At 37.2% G+C, this 22,303-nt stretch overlaps 1 protein-coding gene across 1 annotated transcript in view; it reads left to right on the forward strand.

Annotated features, from left to right (window-relative positions):
* The window catches only part of LOC131435293 (transmembrane channel-like protein 7), a 29,537-nt gene extending 10,639 nt beyond the window's left edge, over window positions 1-18,898 (forward strand). The window contains exons 2-5 of the mRNA XM_058602995.1: window positions 9,932-10,195; window positions 10,257-10,388; window positions 14,850-14,950; window positions 15,021-18,898. Of these exons, the coding sequence (XP_058458978.1) occupies window positions 10,033-10,195; window positions 10,257-10,388; window positions 14,850-14,950; window positions 15,021-17,594 (2,970 nt within the window). The 5' untranslated portion in view covers window positions 9,932-10,032 and the 3' untranslated portion in view covers window positions 17,595-18,898. The remainder of the gene's footprint in view (window positions 1-9,931; window positions 10,196-10,256; window positions 10,389-14,849; window positions 14,951-15,020) is intronic.
* Window positions 18,899-22,303: the final 3,405 nt, after the last annotated feature.

The following is a 22,303-nucleotide window of genomic DNA, read 5'->3' on the forward strand; positions in this document are numbered from 1 at the left end:
TATGGATGAGGTATCCAAGGAGATATCCGAAAAATAGTTGTTTCTCAACTCTCGATGTTTTTTGGACATGTTAAAAAACCGGGAATTTTTAGTCTCGCGCACCGGGAAAAAACCGGGAAATTGAAATCGCTAATTCACTTGCCACCCTGGTTCTAGGAACGGGATTTGTAGTGTTGGACAAGATGCGCCAGCGCGTGATTGGGTGGCAGCCAATCAGTGATAGGATGTGCGTATTGAAAATCAAGGGTCGTTTTTTCAATTACAGCATCATCAATGTGCACTGCCCACATGAGACGAGACCCGATGACGAGAAGGAAGCATTTTACTTGCAGCTGGAACGAATCTACGACAGCTGTCCAAGGCGGGATGTAAAACTTGTCATCGGCGACATGAATGCTCAGGTAGGCCGGGTGGCAATGTACAGGCCTGTGATCGGGCTGGAGAGCCTGCACGCGGTAACAAACGACAACGGCCAACGATGCGTGAACTTTGCAGCCTTCCGAGGAATGGTAGTTCGAAGCATCTTCTTTCCCCGCAAAGGTATCCACAAAGCCACCTGGAGATCACCTGATCAACATTTTAATAAATACTGACTACGTCCTGTGTGTGTGTAAATACTGTGCTACGTCCGAGTATCTGGGACGCTCTCGAGTCCCTTCGGATCTCGGAGAGGGCTACGGCAAGGTGATGGATTCTCTTGTATCTTGTTCAATATTGCCTTGGAAGGTGTGATTCGAAGAGCGAGGATCGACACGAGTGGCACGATCTTCCGAAAGTCCGTACAACTTTTTGGCTTCGCTGACGATATTGATATTGTAACACGTAACCTTGAGAAGATGACGGAAATCTACATCGGACTGAAAGCTGAAGCTAAGCGTATCGGACTGGCCATAAATGCGTCGAAAACAAAATACATGAGAGGAAGAGGCTCTAGAGAAGAAACACTACGCCTCCCACCACGAATATTGATAGACGGTGACGATATCGAGGTGGTTGACGAGTTTGTGTATTTGGGCTTACTGGTGACCGCCTACAATGACACTAGCAGAGAAATACAGAGACGTATTTTGGCAGGGAATCGTGCGTTCTTTGGACTCAGAAAAACCCTTCGATCGAGAAAAGTACGCCACCGCACGAAATTGACCACCTACAAAACGCTCATTAGGTTGTTCTCTATGGCCACGAGACCTGGACTATGTTGGCAGAGGACCAACGCGCCCTCAGTGTTTTCGAAAGAAAGGTACTGAGGACCATCTATGGCGGAGTGCAGATGGAAGATGGAACGTGGAGACGGCGTATGAATCAAGAATTGCAACAGCTGCTAGGAGAACCACCTATCGTACGGACAGCTGAAATCGGACGTCTACGATGGGCTGGGCATGTCATAAGGATATCGGACGACAGCCCAGTGAAAATGGTTCTTGAATCTAATCTGACTGGTACAAGAAAAAGAGGAGCGCAGCGAGCAAGGTGGAACGATCAAGTGGAGGGTGATCTCAGAAGCGTCCGTGCCTTGAGTGGCTGGCGACGAGCAGCCATGGACCGAGTCATGTGGAGACGTATTCTTGATACAGCAAAGGACACCTCAGGCCTATAGCTGTTAGGTAAGGTAAGGTAAGGGACTTCAATATAGGATATGGTTGAAACGTTCACTCGGGAAGTCAGTGAGTTTAGTGCATTCGAGCATTTTGAAACCGGAACATACTGAGTCGCGCGCGAATAATACCAATACTGAAATTTTTACTAACAAATCGGTAGTAACATGTGATTAGGGCATATCGCACGATAGGCCCTTGCGAATGTTACAAAATATAATGCTCATTGTTTGGCTCTACAACCTTCATTTACACAATAATCGATATAATCTCGTAGATGGAAGCCGTAACTTTCAAAATTAGATTATTTTTCGTAACTTTCAAAAGGGCATATCGCACGATATGCCCTAATCACATATTAGTACCGAAATGTTTTTCTCCCGTGACACTTGTGGAGTGCGCAGTAGTATATACGGCCTCTAGTAACAACAAGTGTTGGGCTATCCCTTCCCATTCCTTAGACGATTTACGTTCGGGCCTGGCCGGCGCCGGTACTGATCAATGAATTCTGGGGTTACCAGAAAATGTACATTGAAGGATGATTCACCAGTTCCAGGTCGAATCATCTGGAAACTCCCTGTACAATTTCAGCTAATCCCGATCAGTAACGGAGTTGCAACCAGGGGTGGTCGATCAAACTCAAGCTCTATATAAGGATGCGAATTCATAATACGGAAAATAAAAACAAGAAAAATATTACTAGCCCAAATCTGAGAAACAATTTTCAGTATCATGATACTCCTGATTCAACAAGTGAAAAGTAGGACACAATATAGAATGTTGCATTTTAGTGAGAAGTTCAGTAAATATTTTGAAACAACCTATTGTCTCACACAGGTTCTATGTGGAATAATTGGGATTTGACAGAATTTTTGAATCAACCAGAACGCTTCAGAGCTTTCTTATTTATTATCAATAACAGCACAATGAATGCTCATAATGAAAAATAAGGATAATTTGGATAATTCGACAGAATCTCTATTCAATTTCAAAATAACTGTGCAAAGTTTTTGGATATATTCGGCAGCCCACCTGGGTTCGATTCCCAATCCCGCACATAGGGCGAAAAAGTTTTTCTGGTTCGAAGAGGCGAATGACCTTAAAGTTTAAACCTCTATAATCGAAACAAAAAAATATAAAATTATTAAGAATTCTTAGAAGCCTTCATGTTTTTAAGTTTTCTTATGATTACCCTAATTGCATCATAATTTGTCTCAGTAATGTCAATAATAACACAATACTTGTGTTGTAATATTGCTATTACTTTCAATAGGATTCTCAAAATTGAAAAAGTTGTCGAGTTTGACCTTAACCGCCGTTTGCAAGGAGTATTAGATTTTTGTTCGAGAGCTGAGGGTTGGTAAAGAACCTTGGAACGGTTCGGAAAATGGTTTGTTTTGTTCAGTCAATCTATGTTTAATTCTTTTTTTTTAAGTTCCTCAACTATGGATTTCAAAATAGGATCCCAAGAATATGGTTATTGATGTCGAAGGAGAAGTCGAACATTGTCGATGAAGGGAGAATTGAATTTAGTTTAAGCTTTTGGAACTGATAGACTCCTAACTTCAATCATGTAAAGATTTATATGCTCTTTTGTTAGTTATATCGATATCAGCAGAATTTACAAAAAAAAATCGGCGAACAACCACAATTAGGTTAAAGCCAGGGTTAAGTAAACGATATAATAATAATAATACTAATTTCCAAAAAACAATTTTCTGGCTCGCATTGCTTTCCGTGGGAGATCTCTATCCTGGCCAATTAGTTCTAAGGTGGTACAGCATAGACCTAATTATTCATTATTCATGGTTTTATTTGAAATCCTGGACGTTTGTTGGTAGATTATCAAAGTCTGTTTGATTAAACACAACCAGTGCTTAAAATTGTCACGCATTCTCAATGAAAGAATCTAATCCAACAGCCTCATTTTCAATATTTTACTGTCTCATTCGTAAATGACCGACACCAGAAAAAACGAAGAGAGACGAAGCATTTTGTGGTTCAATACCTTGATTTTCCAGAGTTGCAAATTGTCACTCATGTCAAATGACCTTGACAGACTGACTAAAATCATCATCAACTGTAATCGGTACGGTGAAAGTATCTGTCAAATAGTATCTCATTTGACAGATACTTTCGATAGTTCTATTAGGTATTGCACGAACATAACACAACCTCATAAACATGAACAAAATGAATCACTTTTGACAGCTATCAGTGGTTTGTTTATGTGTTCATTGCATTCATTCTAATTTGAATACGTGTTAATAGATACGTAAACAAACCACTGATAGCTGTCAAAAGATGAACTTGATTCATCGGCAGTTCATTGGTAGTTCGTTCGAGTGGTCATCGTGCAAAACCTAATTAGGTTGTCACGAACATGACATAACCTCACAAAAAAGAACAGAATGAACTTTTTTTGACAGTCGACGTGTACTTGTTTACAGTTTAAAAGTTCATCAGAAGTTCATCGTTCGAATGTAAAAATTGCAAGTCGCCTCACACTCAACAGATTCATACATATATCGCTCCTTGATGCTGGAAACACATAAGGGCAATCTTTTTAGTTATTTTCACTATGGAATACGTTTTTAACAGGCACTTTTTTGTAATTTTTTAATTTTTTAACTTGCAGTCGCAAAACAAAACAAGTACACGGCAACTGTCAAAGATGAACTTGATTCATCGGCAGTTCATTTGTGTCGTCATCGTGCAAAACCTAATGACCAAGTAGAAGTATTAGGTTTTTTATCGTGACGACGCAAATGAACAAGTATTCATCCTTGACAGTTCAGCGGTACTGTTTACAAACAAGCTTGAACAAAAATCGAAGAGCACATCTAAAACAATCATCTTTACACTTTGCAACTAGTCACTTTTATTCAATAAATATCAAAAACGAACCGTATTCAATCGTTAACAAATGTTTTAAAACTTTATTTAGGCGATATGGACCGTAAATGGTCTGATCCAATTTGTCAATAAACAAACAAAAGAAATTTCTGTTTACAAACAGTACTGCTGAACTGTCAAAATGTGTTCATCCGATTGAGGTTAGCAATGATGGTAAAAAACCTAATACTCAGTCAAAGACAGACGACTTTTTTGTTTTCTCTCTCATTCTCCTATTCCCTGTTCAATGAGAGTACTAACATAAACATAAATTGATAAAGCTCATTGTTCTTTGCAAAAAGTCCTCGGAGTTTATTGGTGTAAATGAATATAATTCAATGTTTATGCTGTTTGATTAATATTTAGTGGAGAAATGAAGATAATACCAATCGCATTGGCATTCAATGAGCCTCCTGGTGAGTGTAATATTAAGAGAATTTAAGTTCTGACAGATCGGCTCTCAGAAACTCAATATACGGTGATTAGTAGAGCCTGGTTGGCAGCAGTCCAGTCACATAAGCTTTCCAATCTTCATCCGGCAAGGTGCTAGTTTATAGTGACATATAGCAGCTCTAACTCCAACAGCCTAGCGTCGATTCTAGACCTCAAAGATGAAATTCGTGAAACCATGAGAGATAATACAGCAGCCACTGTAAACGTAGTCGTGGTGGCCATTTATCTGATATTTTTTTCCTTCCTCTTTACATTGAAATATACACCCGATCATTTATCTCAGAAAGTGCCATATGATGACCCTTCGAGTAACTTCTGATCGATATATAATACATCGTCACACAATGCCAATAAGCTTGGAGACCTGTCAGCAGTATCGCACAAAAACTGTTTACTTCATTAATTGTTTTTCGAGGAAATTTAGCGCTCGGGGCAAAATAATAATGGTTTAGTGAGATTGAGCAAACAGAAAATACTGAAGTCCATCTCCGGAGGGATCATTTGGACGAACCAATAAAAAGGTCCCAAGGATTGGTTTGACGCCCTCTAGATACGCCACTGTCGATTGTAAAAATGTAGATGGGTAATGTCAAAGACGAATTGACAAGAACGCTTCCTTCACACTTCATAAATCATAACATTGAAAGTCTTAATGATTTAATGATTGTGTAAATTATTTTCGCCTTCATCTCTTCGTTGTGCGACATCAAATATTATAACACATAATGAAAGCATATTGAGAGCAATAAATACTTATCATGGATTAAAATTGTGACTGAAAGTTGATGAGTTGGATTCGATTTTCGTTGGATATTGTTCGTGGGTGCGATACTGATATGATTAACGTAAGTGTAATGCTTAGAATCGATTGTAATCGACCAAGTGAAAAAACCTTTAAACCGTTTGTTCAAAAATATAATAGGACTGTGATGCGAAAAATATGACTTTCTACTCAGATGGTTTTAGCAAACACGAGCCAAATCAGATACATTTGTTTATGGGTTTTCGAATACGTTTCTTTTTATTTAAAGGTAGTTATCGATAATATCATAGATTTTCATAAACATTTTAGTATTGATAATCTTTATTCTGATGCATTGTTTTGTATATCATTATATATTTCGTGTGTTTGGCATACTATGTACAAGTCGAACTGTTGAAAAAACATATTAATTGAAAGCTGCGTGGTATTTATTTAAAATAACAAAAGTTGGTCGAAACTAACCTATGTCCGGATTGTGGGAAAAGCTCATTCGCTTGATAACAATGAGCGAATAATGTTTTTACTCATATATCTATAGTCAGTTATCGTTTGAACTCAAATTATTTGAAAAAATTGTCCAAACACCTTCAAAGTATATGGAACATGTCAAAAGCATCACAATTTCGTGCTATTAGCGTGTAAATGACTCTTCAATAGTACCTAAATAGATTATGAATACTACAAAGAATGGGTTGCTCCTGGCATCTTAAAGCTAAAGCAATATCCCCTAATAAATATAAAAGTTCGTCTATAAATTGTGTACAAGCACACGCTTGAAAAAAATCTTTACTTTTTCAAATGGAGTGGAAACGAATCGGCTTCTTGATTTCAATTTCAGAAATGTGTTCATGTTAATTTCGTGACAACTCACAAACGCAGTATAACAAACATTTTTCTTGTTTTCAGTACTTGAACCGAATAAATGTAATCGAAAATACCCAAACAACAATTCACAGTTTCATTCTTTCTTGCAATGTATTTGGGTTTGTTTACCTATGTTTGTTATGGCAATTCGAGCAGTGTCAGTCGAAATCTAGTACCACATTGTTAGGATCTCGATCACGTAGTCGGAAGCGATACGTATGCCACTGTTCAGTCGAATCGGCTTCAATAATAATCGTTTCGAGCAATTTGATTCGAGATGCATAATGTCAGCCCTGCACAGCCATCGTCAGTGAGAATATAAAATTTCGGCACTTATTTTCAGTATCACTAAACTTGTTATGAACATGACGTCACCTACATTTTGTTGAAAAACTGATAGTAGATAAATTCAATTGTAGCGATAAGTGAATGAAGTGAACGTGCAAGTGTAAACGGAGAAAAGGGACATCGTAATCAGTTTTTTTGGAATCGATTTTCTGGTCTTAAGAAAAAAACAAATAATTAAATTTCTATGATGTTTAACACTAGTGTTTATGACATTTTCTTCGAATGCGGAAGATCAACTGAATAGCGACGAAAATAATTACCTCGAGGTAAATTCGTTTTTATTATTGAACATAATTGCCATCAGAGGCGATACAGTTATTGTAGCGATCTTCCAACTTTTCGATACCATTTTTGAAGTACGATTTGTCCTTTGCCTCAAAATAGGCCTCAGTTTCAGCGATTACCTCTTCATTGCTTCTAAATTTTTTACCAGCGAGCATTCTCTTGAGGTCTGAGAACAGGAAAAAGTCACTGGGGGCCAAATCTGGATAATACGGTGGATGAGGGAGCAATTCGAAGCCCAATTCGTTCAATTTCAGCATGGTTTTCATCGACTTGTGACACGGTGCAGTGTCTTGATGAAACAAAACTTTTTTCTTCTTCAAATGAGGCCGTTTTTTTTTAAATTTCGTCCTTCAAACGCTCTAATAACGCTATATAATAGTCACTGTTGATGGTTTTTCCCTTTTCAAGGCAGTCGATGAAAATTATACCATGCGAATCCCAAAATACAGACGCCATAACCTTACCGGCCGATTGTTGAGTCTTTCCACGCTTTGGGTTCGGTTCATCGCGTGCAGTCCACTCAGCTGACTGTCGATTGGACTCCGGAGTGAAGTGATGGAGCCATGTTTCGTCCATTGTTATATATCGACGAAAAAAATCGGTTTTATTTCGATATAACAGCTCCAAACACTGCTCAGAATCATCAATTCGTTGTTGTTTTTGATCGATTGTGAGCTCACGCGGCACCCATTTTGCACAAAGCTTTCTCATATCCAAATATTCGTGAATAATATGTTCAACACGTTCCTTTGATATCTTTAGGGTGTCAGCTATCTCGATCAACTTCACTTTACGGTCATTGAAAATCATTTTGTGGATTTTTTTCACGTTTTCATCGGTAACAGCCTCTTTTGGACGTCCACTGCGCTCATCGTCTTCGGTGATCATATGACCAGTACGAAATTTTGCAAAACACTGTTGCTTCGCCCGGTGCAGAGTCTGGATAACACTCATCAAGCCATTTTTTGGTATCGGCGGCACTTTTTTTCATCAAAAAGTAGTGTTTCATCAACACACGAAATTCCTTTTTTTTTCATTTTTTTCACAATAACAAAAGTAGCTTCACTCAAAATGCAATATCTCACAAACTAATAATCAGACAGCTGTCAAATTTATACACGTATCTTTTGAAGGTTGGTACTAACTGAAAATGGTATGGATTTAATTCTAGTGGCGCCCTCTCATAGAAACGATACGAACTTTTCAGCCGATCTGTTATCAACTGAGCGTTAGGTTGGGACCCAGGCAGGCTACACGAAAGGCATCTACTTACACATCACGCTATACCCGTCCACTAGCGGTTTATGTTGAATTGCTTAGTGGATCGGCGGTTTAACATGAGCTGCTATGCACATATATTGGCCCTTGCATTCCAGTTCCGGCAAGAGTGATCAAAAACTCCAAAATGGAATTCACTTCGTTTTCTGGAGTTTTATGTGACAAAGCTTCGAGAATGTCCGCAAAGGACATTAACTTGTTTTTGCAGAAAAATTCGCTAGGAAATTTCAAATTAAGCAAACGACTTGCGATTCCAGTTATTGTAACAAATAAGTTCGAACCTTTCTAGGAAACGGCCTGAAAAGATGCATTCTAACATTGGCAAAATACACAATTGGTTGTGTAGCTTTGATCGGATTTGACTAGTTGCTACTTAGGTTGGAACACACTTCATTAGTACCGTCACAACAGAGTGGATTTCATCGAAATAAACATCAACCCATCTAATCACCCTCAGTTGCACCCGATCGAGAAGGATTAGTCAAATAAAGATCGATACATATTGGCCTGAAAAGTACTGGAAAAAGGTTGCGAAATGTTCCAGAGATGAAGAGAATGAATGTTACGCCTTTTTTTTTTTGAGCCAGCGATTTATAATTAATGTGGTCATCTGTCGGAAACCGATGTGATTTAGCTAACCTGGAACTTAGAATTGTATATCTAGAATCTTCGAAACTTGTCAATGAGACCAAAGTAACTTCTATCGGCCACAATTAATATTATTTGTGATTGAAGAAATATATTGCAATAATGTATGCAAAACACTTTTCGGTCGCGAAGAGTACGCCTCTGAACGAAACTGTTCATCTACTAAAAGCTCATTTGATCGGTTGTTCTCCATGACCACGAGACCTCGACTATGCTGGCAGAGGATAAATTCCATTTACGTACTGAACCGCAGTAGAATAAGTACCTATTTGACAAATTTTAGTATATTTCAATTTTCTCCACTCTAGATCGTGCTTACGTGGTTCAGTTGTGTCAATGATTCACTCAACTGGAATATCGTTGAAACAACAAATATCACCATTGTAGACATGGTGTTTAAAGTGTCATAAACAGCAAAAGATATTTACTTTCACTGTTCTTTATGAGTTTCAACGTTATCTAATCGGGAATGAAAATTCATGCTTGTATTTTTCAAATCGGTACAATTGATCTTTTCAACATTTGCTGTTACATACTTTATGTTTGCTCAACTGACAGCAGGCCATCAAAGAATATTGGCCGCAGAGCTAGCAATTAGGACAACTTTATCTCACATCATTGCTCACTTTTTCCCCTTTTTTTATACCATCAATTCAATCGTTCCACAACCATTTCAAACACCAAAGTTTGATGACATCGAATGGTTTTCTCTCGGAACGATATCGCACCATTAAAAACAATAAAAATATATTTGAAGTGCTAATTCTGACTGTATATCTGCTTCCCGTGAATTTCATTATAGCTACATCCAAGGCGAATGCGAAGGCAGTAGTAGATGCTCCAGCTCAGTCAGCTAAACTAACGTTTTCAAGCGAATAAACCGGGTCTCTAAATCATCGCACAATGTCCGGCGGTAAGGATCGACGGTCGCGATCTAGCAAAACCCAAGGCTGGGAAGAAGCCGGAGGTGAATTCTACCAGGAAAGCTACCCTGCCGATCTGGAAGGTATGCAGCGAGATCCCTCCAAAATAGCGACACTACTGCCATCGAAGCAGACCAGAAATGGTAAGGGTTTTCATATCGAAGTAAATATTCTTGCTTGATCTTTTTTCTCTCTAATTTCTAGCTACAACTCGACGCACACGCCCATCGCATCAGGATACAAAGGGCACTCGTAGGCGAACTAGCTTTTCCACGGTGGCTAGAAGAGGATCTCAATACCATGAAATTCAAGTGGCAACCCTTCCCGATCTATCAGGTATCTATTTTAGTGATGTAATACCAATAAATCTATTCGTTTGCAATAGCGATGCGATGTGCTATTTGAAGCGCAGCAAAGTCCCGAGAGTGACATGTGAATGCCAAGTAGCCCAGACGTGACGTCTACCTTCTAACTGATGCACGCCTTATTGCTCTTATCAAGAAAAGCTACGACGGGAAAACAATTTGATAGTCCCGGCATTGTGATAAGCACATGATCTATTGACCGTGTTGTAAAGATAATTCAAATGATTATAAACCAAGTAAATTGGGTTCAATAACATGGTGTATATGTTTTTTTAAGGATTTAGCTTGAAAGTTATAGTAAGGAATGATGGAGAATTTTGTATAATAGAATCAATTAATGTACCCTGTACCGAACATGCCATGGGGAGCAATATAAAAAGTCGAATAATAATAATAATTATAATAGAATATACAATTCGATCATCATCAGTGTAACAGTTTCATGAGTACGCTAATGATGAATGTAACGTATGATGTTTGTTATACTTAGTGAAAGTATAGGAATGAGATAGTAAAAGTAGTTAAAAGTGCAATTTCCACTACACATAAATCAATTTTTACTTACTTTCAAACAGCTGAAGCTTCGGTAATCAGTTCAGTAAAAGTTTCGTTTGTTGAATGTTCGACAGAGTAGTACTGAATGTAAATCTGTCACAAATATATTGACTTGTTCATCATTCAATACCGCCATTCCGTAATATTTTTAAGTATTTCGTAACAGTTCAGAGATGTAAAACATTACTACTTTTGCGGCTAATTCTACTGAAAAATCGTAAAAATAAAATATAAAACAATAGAGAAGAAATAGATGAACTCATTTTCGTCTGAAAAAATTTATTGATAAGTGCTGGACATACTGTCCAGTAATGAATAAACAAAATGTAGCTGGGTTGGGTCTTATATACTTTCTGCGATTATTTTCAGCGTTCCGGTTCCATGCAATTTTGTGATAACTTGCTATTTCATTAGAGTGCTGAAATTAGAATCACGTAGAAATAACAAAGAAAGTCTTTTATTAAAATATTTTTATCATATAAGAGATTTTCAGGAATAAATTCGAAATTATGTTGCCGATTATTCTTGCTTAAATTTTCTCCTTTCCGCTACCGTAAATTTATCTATTTGACAGCTAAGCTTTTTACCGAAGCTTTCAGTAATCTTTGCTGAAATACTTCACTATTGACAAATGATTCACTGAAATTTGGTAAAACTTTTACTGAACCGAGAAAAGAAATAATATTTCAAACTTTGCAGACTGTATCAGTGAAATAAAAACAAGTGTTTTGTAATATTTTGGATTTGCTGAAATCCAGTAGTTCGTTGACAGATGACTTTAAAGTGGAGAATATTTTACAGATCGTTCAGAGAAGCTAATATTTTACAGATCGTAACCGTAATCGGTTCAGTCTCCTTCGAGACAGTAATAAAAATGCGGGTTGTCAGTTACGTCACTTATACCATTATATCTCCTGAACTGCAATTGACATTCATTTGAACTTCGAACTTGGTGAATAGCCTAATAGTAGTTTTCTAACGAACCTAAGCTTGTTGGAATCGGTTCTGCCATCTTCGAGTAAAAAGTGCGTATTATTCTTTGTGTCACTTATACCTTTATATTTCCGAAACCAGACTTCGAGCTTTATATATGGCCAATTAGCCGGCAAGGTATGAAGCCGTTCAAGGTGAAAACTGTATTGAACCTTAACGATAAACCTAATGCGACGGCTGACATCCGAGCTGTTTGATGAATATTTGACGAAAGTTTCCTGTGTGATGATGGACGATGACACTGATGTGTTGGAAGACTTTAGGCAGCTTCCCGGAAAAGCTTAAAAAGTCTACGAAAATACTCATATTGTAAGGGGTTTTAAGAAATATCAATAAACCGGAAGTCGTAGTTTTGGATTCTAATTCGAGTTAAAACTTTGTTTCCCGGCAACTATTCGTCATGTCAGTTTCCAAAATGCAGTTTTCGAATATCGCCATAGCACTCATTTTCATATATTGCAAAAATCTCTTTTTACGAATGGAGCTCGTAAAAAAATGTTTAATAAATCGAATACTTCGTAAATACTTGGGTATATGGTCAAGCAGCATGGTTAAAAGGGGAAATATTTGCATTACGTTGCCAGTTTGAAATTTACTTTTAAACTAAAATTCTGCCGTTCTATGCATAATTGTCCCATATACTATGGCATTGCCTATAACCATGGATCAACTATACTTGGAACGGCAGTATATACCAAATTAAAAGTTTATATCAGGGGTTCCCAAAGTGGTCGATATAGACCTCTTGGGGTCGATATCCTTTTTGCGGGGGTCGACGTAAACGAAAACTGACTATGGGGGTCTAGAAATCGACCCCCAATTGTTTGATATAACAACTTAATATTTGAAATATTTACGCTAAAAAAGTTGTGTTTATTTGACCATACGCAGAAATTGGTAAGTATTTTACATCATTATTAAAAGAGCAAGAAATTGAATTTTCAAAGGAATTTGTTGATGGGGGTCTGAGGCCTAAGTTAATTTTAGTAAATGGGTCTATGACCCAAAATAGTTTGGGAACCCCTGGTTTATAAAATCTGGTGCAAAATCTAACATTCGGAACTACCGTGGAATAGCCATTATCTCATGCATTCCAAAATTATTTGAAAAAATTGTAAATGAAAAACTTTTTCATCAACTTAAAAATGTAATAACAAACAAACAACATGGCTTTTTTAAAGGCCGCTCAACTACAACAAATCTCTTAGAATTTATGACATTCATTCTGAATGCAATGGACGCCGGAAACTACGTAGAAACTCTTTACACTGACTTTAGCAAAGCCTTCGACCGTATTGACATACCATTACTTCTACACAAACTACAAAAATATGGCATAAAACATACTCTTCTGGAATGGCTCAAATCATACTTAACGAATCGTGTACAGGTAGTCCGCTTCCAAAACATTCTGTCTGAACCAATTAATGTAACTTCTGGCGTACCTCAGGGTTCTCACTTAGGGCCTCTCCTTTTCATTTTACATATAAACGACATTTCCTTCATACTCAAAAATCTGAAAGTGCTTATATATGCAGACGACATGAAACTCTTCATGGAAATTAAAAATATTAACGACGCTGTAATATTCCAGAACGAAATCAATCTATTCCACATTTGGTGCTGCAAAAGTCTACTCCAACTCAATGTAAAAAAATGTAACTCAATAACTTTCAGTAGGAAAAATGAAACTATACCTATAAACATACATCTAGGAAATCAACTTGTAGAAAAATGTAAAATTGTAAGAGATTTAGGCGTAATCTTAGACTCCAAGCTCACTTTTGTGGAACACTACAATACCATAATCAATAAAGCTAATAGCATGCTGGGCTTTATTAAACGCTTCAGTCATAACTTTCAGGACCCATACACAATTAAATTATTATACACTACATATGTCAGACCTATTTTGGAATATTGCAGCCTAGTATGGAATCCATACAATATTATTCACGAAGAACGCATCGAATCTATTCAAAAACAATTTCTTTTATATGCACTTCGTAAATTAAACTGGACAGCATTTCCTCTACCATCATATGAAGCACGCTGCATGCTCATCAATATACATACACTTAAAGAACGCCGCGACTTTGCAATGCTTTATTTTATCAGCGACATTATTTCTCAACGCATTCAATCAGCTCCATTATTATCGCAATTAAATTTTTATATACCTAGCCGTCAATTACGTTCCAGGAAATTATTTTTAGAAAAACAAGCTAGAACAAATTATGCAAAATTCAGTCCAGTCAATCGAATAATGCGCCATTACAATCAATACTGCGAACATCTTGACCTTACTATGTCTAAAAATCAAATCAAATCTCAGCTTTGTCGTAGAAATAATGCGTAGTATGTAAGTGAACATTGTGAACAATTTATATGTAGTCTACATTTGCTTGACGAAATAAATAAATAAATAAATATATCATAGTGTACAACTGAATCGGTTCAAAGACTGAGAGCGCTTAGCTTAGAACGTCTCGATAATCGATTCCCAGTTACAATGTTCTAAATGTTCATATTGGATTTCTTTGATTCAGTTTTCTTATACACTAACATAAAGTATTTTTTAATCAAAGTAAGTTCAGAATCATAATTAGAAATAAATTTTTAAAATACGATACAGTTTTGATACAAGCTTCAATACATATTTCAAAACTGCAAAGGGAACATGATAATAGGTCTCTTCTATTAACAAATTACAAACACTGTATCATAATATTCGTTCTTTTCTCGTGCCACAAGATTCAAATTTTCAAAGTTCACTCAACAATTTCTGTACTGATAGATGTAGCTAAAATAAACACATGTTAGAGCATTCGTACATAACTATCATCGTGGGTACATTTTTAAACCTCTGCCTCCTCAATTCCAGAAAATCTCATCAACGAGGAACGCACATGGGAAGAAATACAGGAAATTAAATCGATGCCTGTCCCGATGGCACAAAAGCGTGAAATGAAAGCTCAACTACAGGTAATCGTATAGCGCGCAAAATGCAAGTAGTCGAACTTTGTAAACATCCAATTTCATTATTTGTTTCCAGAATGCTACCAAACTACGGCTTCAGGGCTTCGAACAGATCAAATGGCGTCGCCGAAAAGCATGGCAAAGTATCCGTGGCAAATGGAGTGAATACCGTACCAAGCTGGAGCTCTGGCGAATGTCACTGAAAACGATAGAAGGCAACTTCGGTACCGGTGTGGTGGCGTACTTCCTCTTCTTACGCTGGCTAATGTTTCTCAACCTGATTGTGTTCGGTTTGGTATCAGCGTTTATAGTTTTGCCTCATGTGGTACTCGAGGAGCCTAAAGATCTACCCTGTGAGCAACAGATTGACACGACATCGATGCAATGCTGTTCGGAGTCGTACGTTAACACGACAAGAAGTGCGGAGTTTTCGGTACTCGATTTGATACAAGGCACGGGATTCATGGAGGGCACGCTGCTGTTCTATGGAATGTATACCAATATGATTTACGGATACAGCCCACTAGAAGATCGACTAATGGCGATTTCTAGAGCAATCAGACCAACAGCTGTGTTCACGACGACTACAAGCAGTAGCATAAGTGGTAACTTCGACGGAGATAGTAGTACCAGAAGTAGTATTAGTAGTAGCAGCAGTAGTAGCACTAGCACTGCAGAAACCAGCACAACTGTGATCAGTGCGGTAGTAGGAGAAATTAGAAGTAATACCTTTAGTAGCATCAATGGCAGCATTTTCGAAGGGTTCGTGATGGAAGCAGAGGAAGCTATCGACCAAAGTAGTTCCGGTAATTATTCCGATACGATACTGTACTATGATTTCCCACTGGTTTACGTGATAATTACCGCCATTTGCTACGTAATTGCATTAATAGCGATCATGAAGGCAGTCGTACGGCAGTTTAAGGACAGAATTGCTGAAGGGGAAGGCCTTTTCTATCAATACTGTAACCTAGTCTTCGGAGGCTGGGACTTTTGTATTCACAACGAAAAGTCCGCTGATATTAAACATAAAGCACTATATCATGAGATTCGTTCTTTACTTCATACGAAGCGATTCGAAAATGAGCGCATCAATCGCTCGCGAGATTTTATGATTAAGCTGATAGCTATACGGTTTTTAATCAATTTTGTCGTAGTGATCATTCTACTGATAGCCGTAGTAATAATTTATGTATTATTCAATGAATCGATGTCGCAATTGGATAGAAACTTTCCATCCAATCACACTTTAACGGGGGTTCAATCATGGTCATATTTCTCATCATTCCGATCATCTTATATGATGGAAATGACATCGACTAGCTCAACTCCAGCATACTACTCCCAAGAAGGATCCACAACGGATACTCTATCTGCTCGGTTGGAAGTACTCTTCTACGAGTTCCTGCCATACATAGCGATTGTGTGTATGAACCTAGTGGTTCCTCTTTTTTTCAACTATCTAGTTCAGTTTGAAAAATATTCTCCACTGTTTGTGATCAAAATCAGTCTCTTCAGAACGGTATTTCTGAGGTTGTCTTCTCTAGCCGTATTGTTGAGTCGTTTTTATTTCCTCGTAAAACCGAAAAAAATCCATCAATTATCATACAACGGTACTGATTTTTCTACCAATTACACAATCGAGACGAGCAGTGCCGCGTCGGAACAATGTTACGATGTGAATAGTGGTACGCCTCAGTGTTGGGAAACGTTCGTAGGACAACAATTCTACAAACTGTTTATTGTGGATTTCGTTACGCACTTCCTGGTAACGTTCTTTGTCAATTTTCCGAGGGCCATGTTTGCACGGCATTCTACTAGCCGCATTGCCAAATTTCTTGGAGAACAAGAATTCGAACTATCCAAACATGTTCTGGATGTGATCTATTCACAGACACTTTGCTGGCTTGGTACTTTTTACACACCCTTTCTTCCGGCGATAGCAGCCATTCTGTTTTTCTTCATGTTTTATATAAAAAAGTTTGCCTGTCTTGTCAATTCCAATCCTTCTTCCATTTTGTATCGCGCTTCTCGGTCTAACTCACTTTTTATGTCCACTTTGTTGATATCATTTACGGTGGCAATCATCCCGGTTGTTTATGCATGGGCTGAAATTGTCCCATCACGATCTTGTGGTCCTTTTCGGGGGCTACCTTCGGTGTGGGACCGTGCGATCAACGCCTTCATGAAAATGCCCCTGTTTTTCCAAAACGTTATTTTCTACTTCGGTACTGCTTCGTTCGCCGTGCCCTGTTTCGTCATACTAACCTTCATAATTTATTATTTTTATGCCGTATCGGCAGCCAATCGACATATGGTGTCCGTGTTGAAACATCAGCTTGTCCTCGAGGGACACGATAAGCAATTTCTGCTTAGCCGATTAAGTTTATTTATCAAACAACAGCAGGAATACCAGAAGCGTATGATGCGACAAGCCGCTGAGCAACAGACACCACAAATGAATAATGTGCAGCATCCGTACATCCCACCGGTTGCCCCTCCCAAGCCACCTCAGCTGCAACAACAGTTACAACCAGCGGAGCAGCAGCCTCCTTTGCCACCCCGGGCGGATCGGGACTCTAAACCAAGTAGTCGCGATCGCGAACGGAAGGATGGTCATAGCGGAGAGCCGAAGCAAAGGGAGAACTAAAGCTACTTCATTGGTCACAGGCATTCTTCAATAACAACACACACATGGGTAGTGGGGAATAAATATGTAGACTGGTTACAATGAGATTACCGAAGCGCAAGATTAGAATGCCACTATTCGTCCTCAGGCTTGTTTTCATTTTACCTACGATAGTAGATTTAGGTTAGGAGATCGCGTTATTTTCGATTTAGTGAACAAATCAAATTAAGCAAACACGTGATATTATATTCCACCATTATTAATTTGAATACTAATTAAATTATTTATTTTCATTAGAAAAATAACGAGTAAAAGGCGAAACCCGGCCGAATATGATTCCCGGATGTTGTATGCAAAACGGTTGCAGATCAGCAGTTCGATATTAGTTCAATATTTTAAATTGAAAAAATTTGTAAAATTTCTAACTCACTTTAAAAGCGAGCTCACCCGAGATGCGCAACGCGTTTCTACGAGGGGTACAAATAAATAGTCGATATACTTTTTTAAAAATTTGAACATACGGTTCTTCCAAATCTGAGTTCATCAGATTGCGAATAGAGTATCTAGCTCAATCACATACTTTCGTTAGTTTTCAATGCATGAAATGGAAAGTAAAAAATGTTTTATGTAAAACAATAACACAGGAAAGAGACTGCCATTTTGAGCTAGTTGTAACTGGATAATTTAAAATTAATAATCCTCAAACCATATGCAGTAGATTATAAACTAATAGTGGACTAGAAAATGAAGAAACTCAAATCTGTACATAGCTACAAAATCGAACAAACTTTATCCGTCAGTAAACAACCATCACAAGAAATATCTCTATATCTCTAATTATCCTCACATCACACATCGCTCCTTGTAGATCTTTCATTTCACGAAAAACTCAGTGTGCATTACCATTTCAAATCGTTATAAGTACGCCAAGACTTGTTCAAAAAACAAGCGCCGTCTAAGTATAGCGCTTCGTAGTGCTTTTACTCAGTACATGAAAACAGAAATAATAATGGTTTATTTTTGCCCCACAATATTCACCTTTACAAGTAATCACCAACATACCAGAGGGGCAAACTTCACGTAAGCTTATGTAGATGTTTTTTTTACAAATCATAGATAAACAAACCGGTTAGAATAATATATAGAAGTAAAGCACATCAAAACAATAGGATTTCAATACCAAAACAATGCTCCGATTCTCGTCCGCCAAATGACCATTTTTCTAGATTCTATGAGACTATTTGTTTACAAATTTAAATGAAAATCATTGAACCAATCACAAAAAGAAGTAACAAAAAATAAAACTTTGTTTTAAACTATCAGAAGTACGCGATGCAATAAATGAATCCGAAAATAGCCTATTAAAACAAAGTTTGACTACGATATTCGAAAAATTGTTCAATCCGTCATCGTTTGGAGCTGGAAATTTCACTATTTATAATTCGAGAAACCGTACCTAATTTAATTTTAACTGGGACATCGTAGACGCTGTAATGTTTCAAAGCAGTTGAAATTGAAATGTGTCTAAAACACCGATTTTTGAAGTGGGAACTTTTTTGTCACTGCTTATTTTCATTCCAAATTATATTTTCAGGGGGAAACAAAACTTATTTTCCGGGTTTTTCTTAGTAAAACTTTAAAGTATATGAAAAGAGGAATATCAAAACAGACTTCCGTGTTTAATTTTACGTTTCACCTTAGACTCATCAGTGCGTAAAAAAACCTTTTTTCCCCTTCAAATTACATTCCAATTTTTTTATGCGCGAAACGGCAAACTTTGAAAAGTAGCACAAAAACCTGATTAAATCCACCTAGTGGTGTAATTATGCCTTTCTCATATTACTACTACTCGCAAAAACAACTGTTCATTGAATAGAAATAGTTGTTCGGACTTAATCTAACACAATCTACAAATCCTGTTGACAAAATTTTTAGAAATTCTGTATGAAACTGTAACACTTTTCCTTTGAACCTATAAGTTTGTGAGAATCGATTTGGCCATCTTTAAAAAAAATTGTTGAGATTATTTTTGCAGTTTTTGATCACTATTTCCAATATTTCCTAATCCGGATTCAGATGTCCGGAATAACCGAAGTGGGTTCGTATACAACAAATATGACCTACAAATTGGAACAGTTTTTAACCTAGTTAAACCTACTCTTATTATCTCATGCTCTATTTCGACTAAACCAATGAAACGAAATCTAACAAACGAAGCGAACCTGCGTTTCTGTTACTTTTGCATATGTAAGTCAAGCTAAAAGCATGGATCAGCGGCATAAAACATGCAGTAGGATTATTATTATTACTATTATTATTGTTGTTATAATTGACATCACTACACCACCTGCATACATTACTGCACTACCGGCTGTGAAAATTGCATTTACATCGCGAACCTTGAAATTCCAATGTATGTTTTTTTTTTGAAAAAAATTAATTCATTAACATGGGGGGTCAAAGGTGCACGAGATCCTGGAAAGAGTGACAAATATCATATCATACTGTTTTGTATCGGCAGTTTGATTGACTTAGCTCTGGTCGTCACAAGCCCGACCTCATACCTACCCGATGTCAAATGAACTGACTCGGATCTGCGCCTGCTGTTGGAGGAAGCCGGTGCGCTATACGGTCTAGTGCATATCAATGGTCAGGCTTTAGTAGGCTCATAACCAGCTTGAAGTGAACCTTACTCAAGCAGATGGGCGGACACTGTCTGCCAGGTTGTGGGCTGATAAATTACAATTGCAATTAATTCATTTACATTCTTTTATTCTTTCGGTCAACTGCAGCTCCATCTTTTAACAATATCACACTCCAGTGGCAGACATCCATAACCGTTCGTTTTCTTTATAGCGTGTACGAAATAGAACAAAGTGCGCATCGTTTTCTTCTTCCACGCTTCACGTAACGGTGTTGTGTTGTCATTCTATATGGCGGTTCCAAAGCTTTGAAACTCATCGTCCCGTAACTGCAGAACCGAAGTCAGGTGCGGATGAAATTTAACGCGGAAGTCGGATCCGGATGTAATTTAACGCGGAATTTGTTCTGTACTTCCAAGTCACCAAATTTCTCAAGAAAGTTTTTTTTTTCAGAAAATTCAGAAATTGGATCTTTGAATCATGCTATAATCGCTAAAAATTTGTGATAGTAGGTTTGTTTAACTCAAATCCTAAATAAATCGTAAACTAAAAATTACTATCTGAAAGACCATGAAAACCATTCAAAAGATATACAATCAAAGATTTTAATCTCCAAATATCCAGTTTTATTGCATTTAGAGGTAATGTGGAAAATTTCGAACGGTTGAAAAAAAAACCTTTTTTAGTCCACCTAATGATGTAATGATGCTTTTCTCATATCACTTACTATCACTAGAAGATTTTGTCAAGAATATTGAATGAAATTATAAACTTTCTTTAGGTATAAACTAATATAATCTATTCAATTTGTAAACAGTTATGTCAAATTAATAAAAAATTTCCTTATTCTGCATCGTCGTACTAAATGACGGTTTAAAATTTTAAACACACTTTATCCTATAGTTCCGGAACCGGATGAATTTCAACATCAACCTATGAGTCTATAGGACTCATCTGTGAGAAAATTGAGTAAGTATCGTTTCAGAGTTTTTGACCACTGTTTCCGGAACCGGGAACTGGAAACCGGTATAGTCGAAGTCGGTTCGCTTAGTATATTAGTGGGTAGCCTACAAATTAAATTTGTTTCGGGTCAAATCTAGAAGAATTTTACCCTTTTTGCAACTTCGCTCTAAATGACGGTGTGCAATTTTAAGTACACTTTACCCTATGAAAGCATGATGGCCATGGCATCGTTGTTGAAATGTCTTTGAGATGTTCAAACAGAAGGTCAATTCCCGCATAAATACCACACTTGAAGAAAACGCAACACTTTTGTTTGGGTATATCTTTTTATTGACCTATACTCTTAGGGAAAAAAATGAAAATTGCACATGACGTAAATTCAACACAGCAAAAAGACAATCTATAATGTAACAATCTCAAACAGATTAATAATCGATGCAAAAAAATTAGACATACTGAATATCAAATGCAATAATTTTCTGTTTTCAAAAAATATTGCAGATAAATCACACGTTATTTCATCGAAACAACGTATTGAGTAGATTACATCAGCTTGACTGAATACTTAGATGATTCTGATAGGAAATTATGTATATTTTCGAATTATATTATAGTCTTTAGAAAGACACCAACACATTTGTGATATTACTCACTACTAATGTGCAGCGATTACGATATAATATCACAATAATCTTGGTGTCGTTCTAAAGGTTGTAATATTACACGAAAAGATGCATAATTTCATATCAGAATCACATACAATATTCAATTAGGGGGATGTAATGTACTCAATACGCTGTTTCGATATAATAACGTGTGATTTATCTGCAATATTTCTTGAAAACTGAACATTATTGCATTTTATGTTCAGTACACTGAGGTCTCTTTTTACGCGGGGGATACGCACCGCTTAAAAAACACGCAAAAAAACCGCCTAATTTCGGAAATTCGCGTAACTTTGGAAATCCGCGTAAAAAAAGCGCCTAGCTTCAGAAATCCGTGTAAAAAGAACCCAAACTAAAAAAAAAGGGTTTGATGCCAAATGTCTTAAAAATGCATGAAACGTACAGATCTGGTGTTGTCCCAAAAAAAATTTTTTTTTTGTGAAAATCGACTTTGGGACAT

This window comes from Malaya genurostris, chromosome 3 (assembly GCF_030247185.1).
Source record: "Malaya genurostris strain Urasoe2022 chromosome 3, Malgen_1.1, whole genome shotgun sequence".
NCBI classification, from domain to species: domain Eukaryota; kingdom Metazoa; phylum Arthropoda; class Insecta; order Diptera; family Culicidae; genus Malaya; species Malaya genurostris.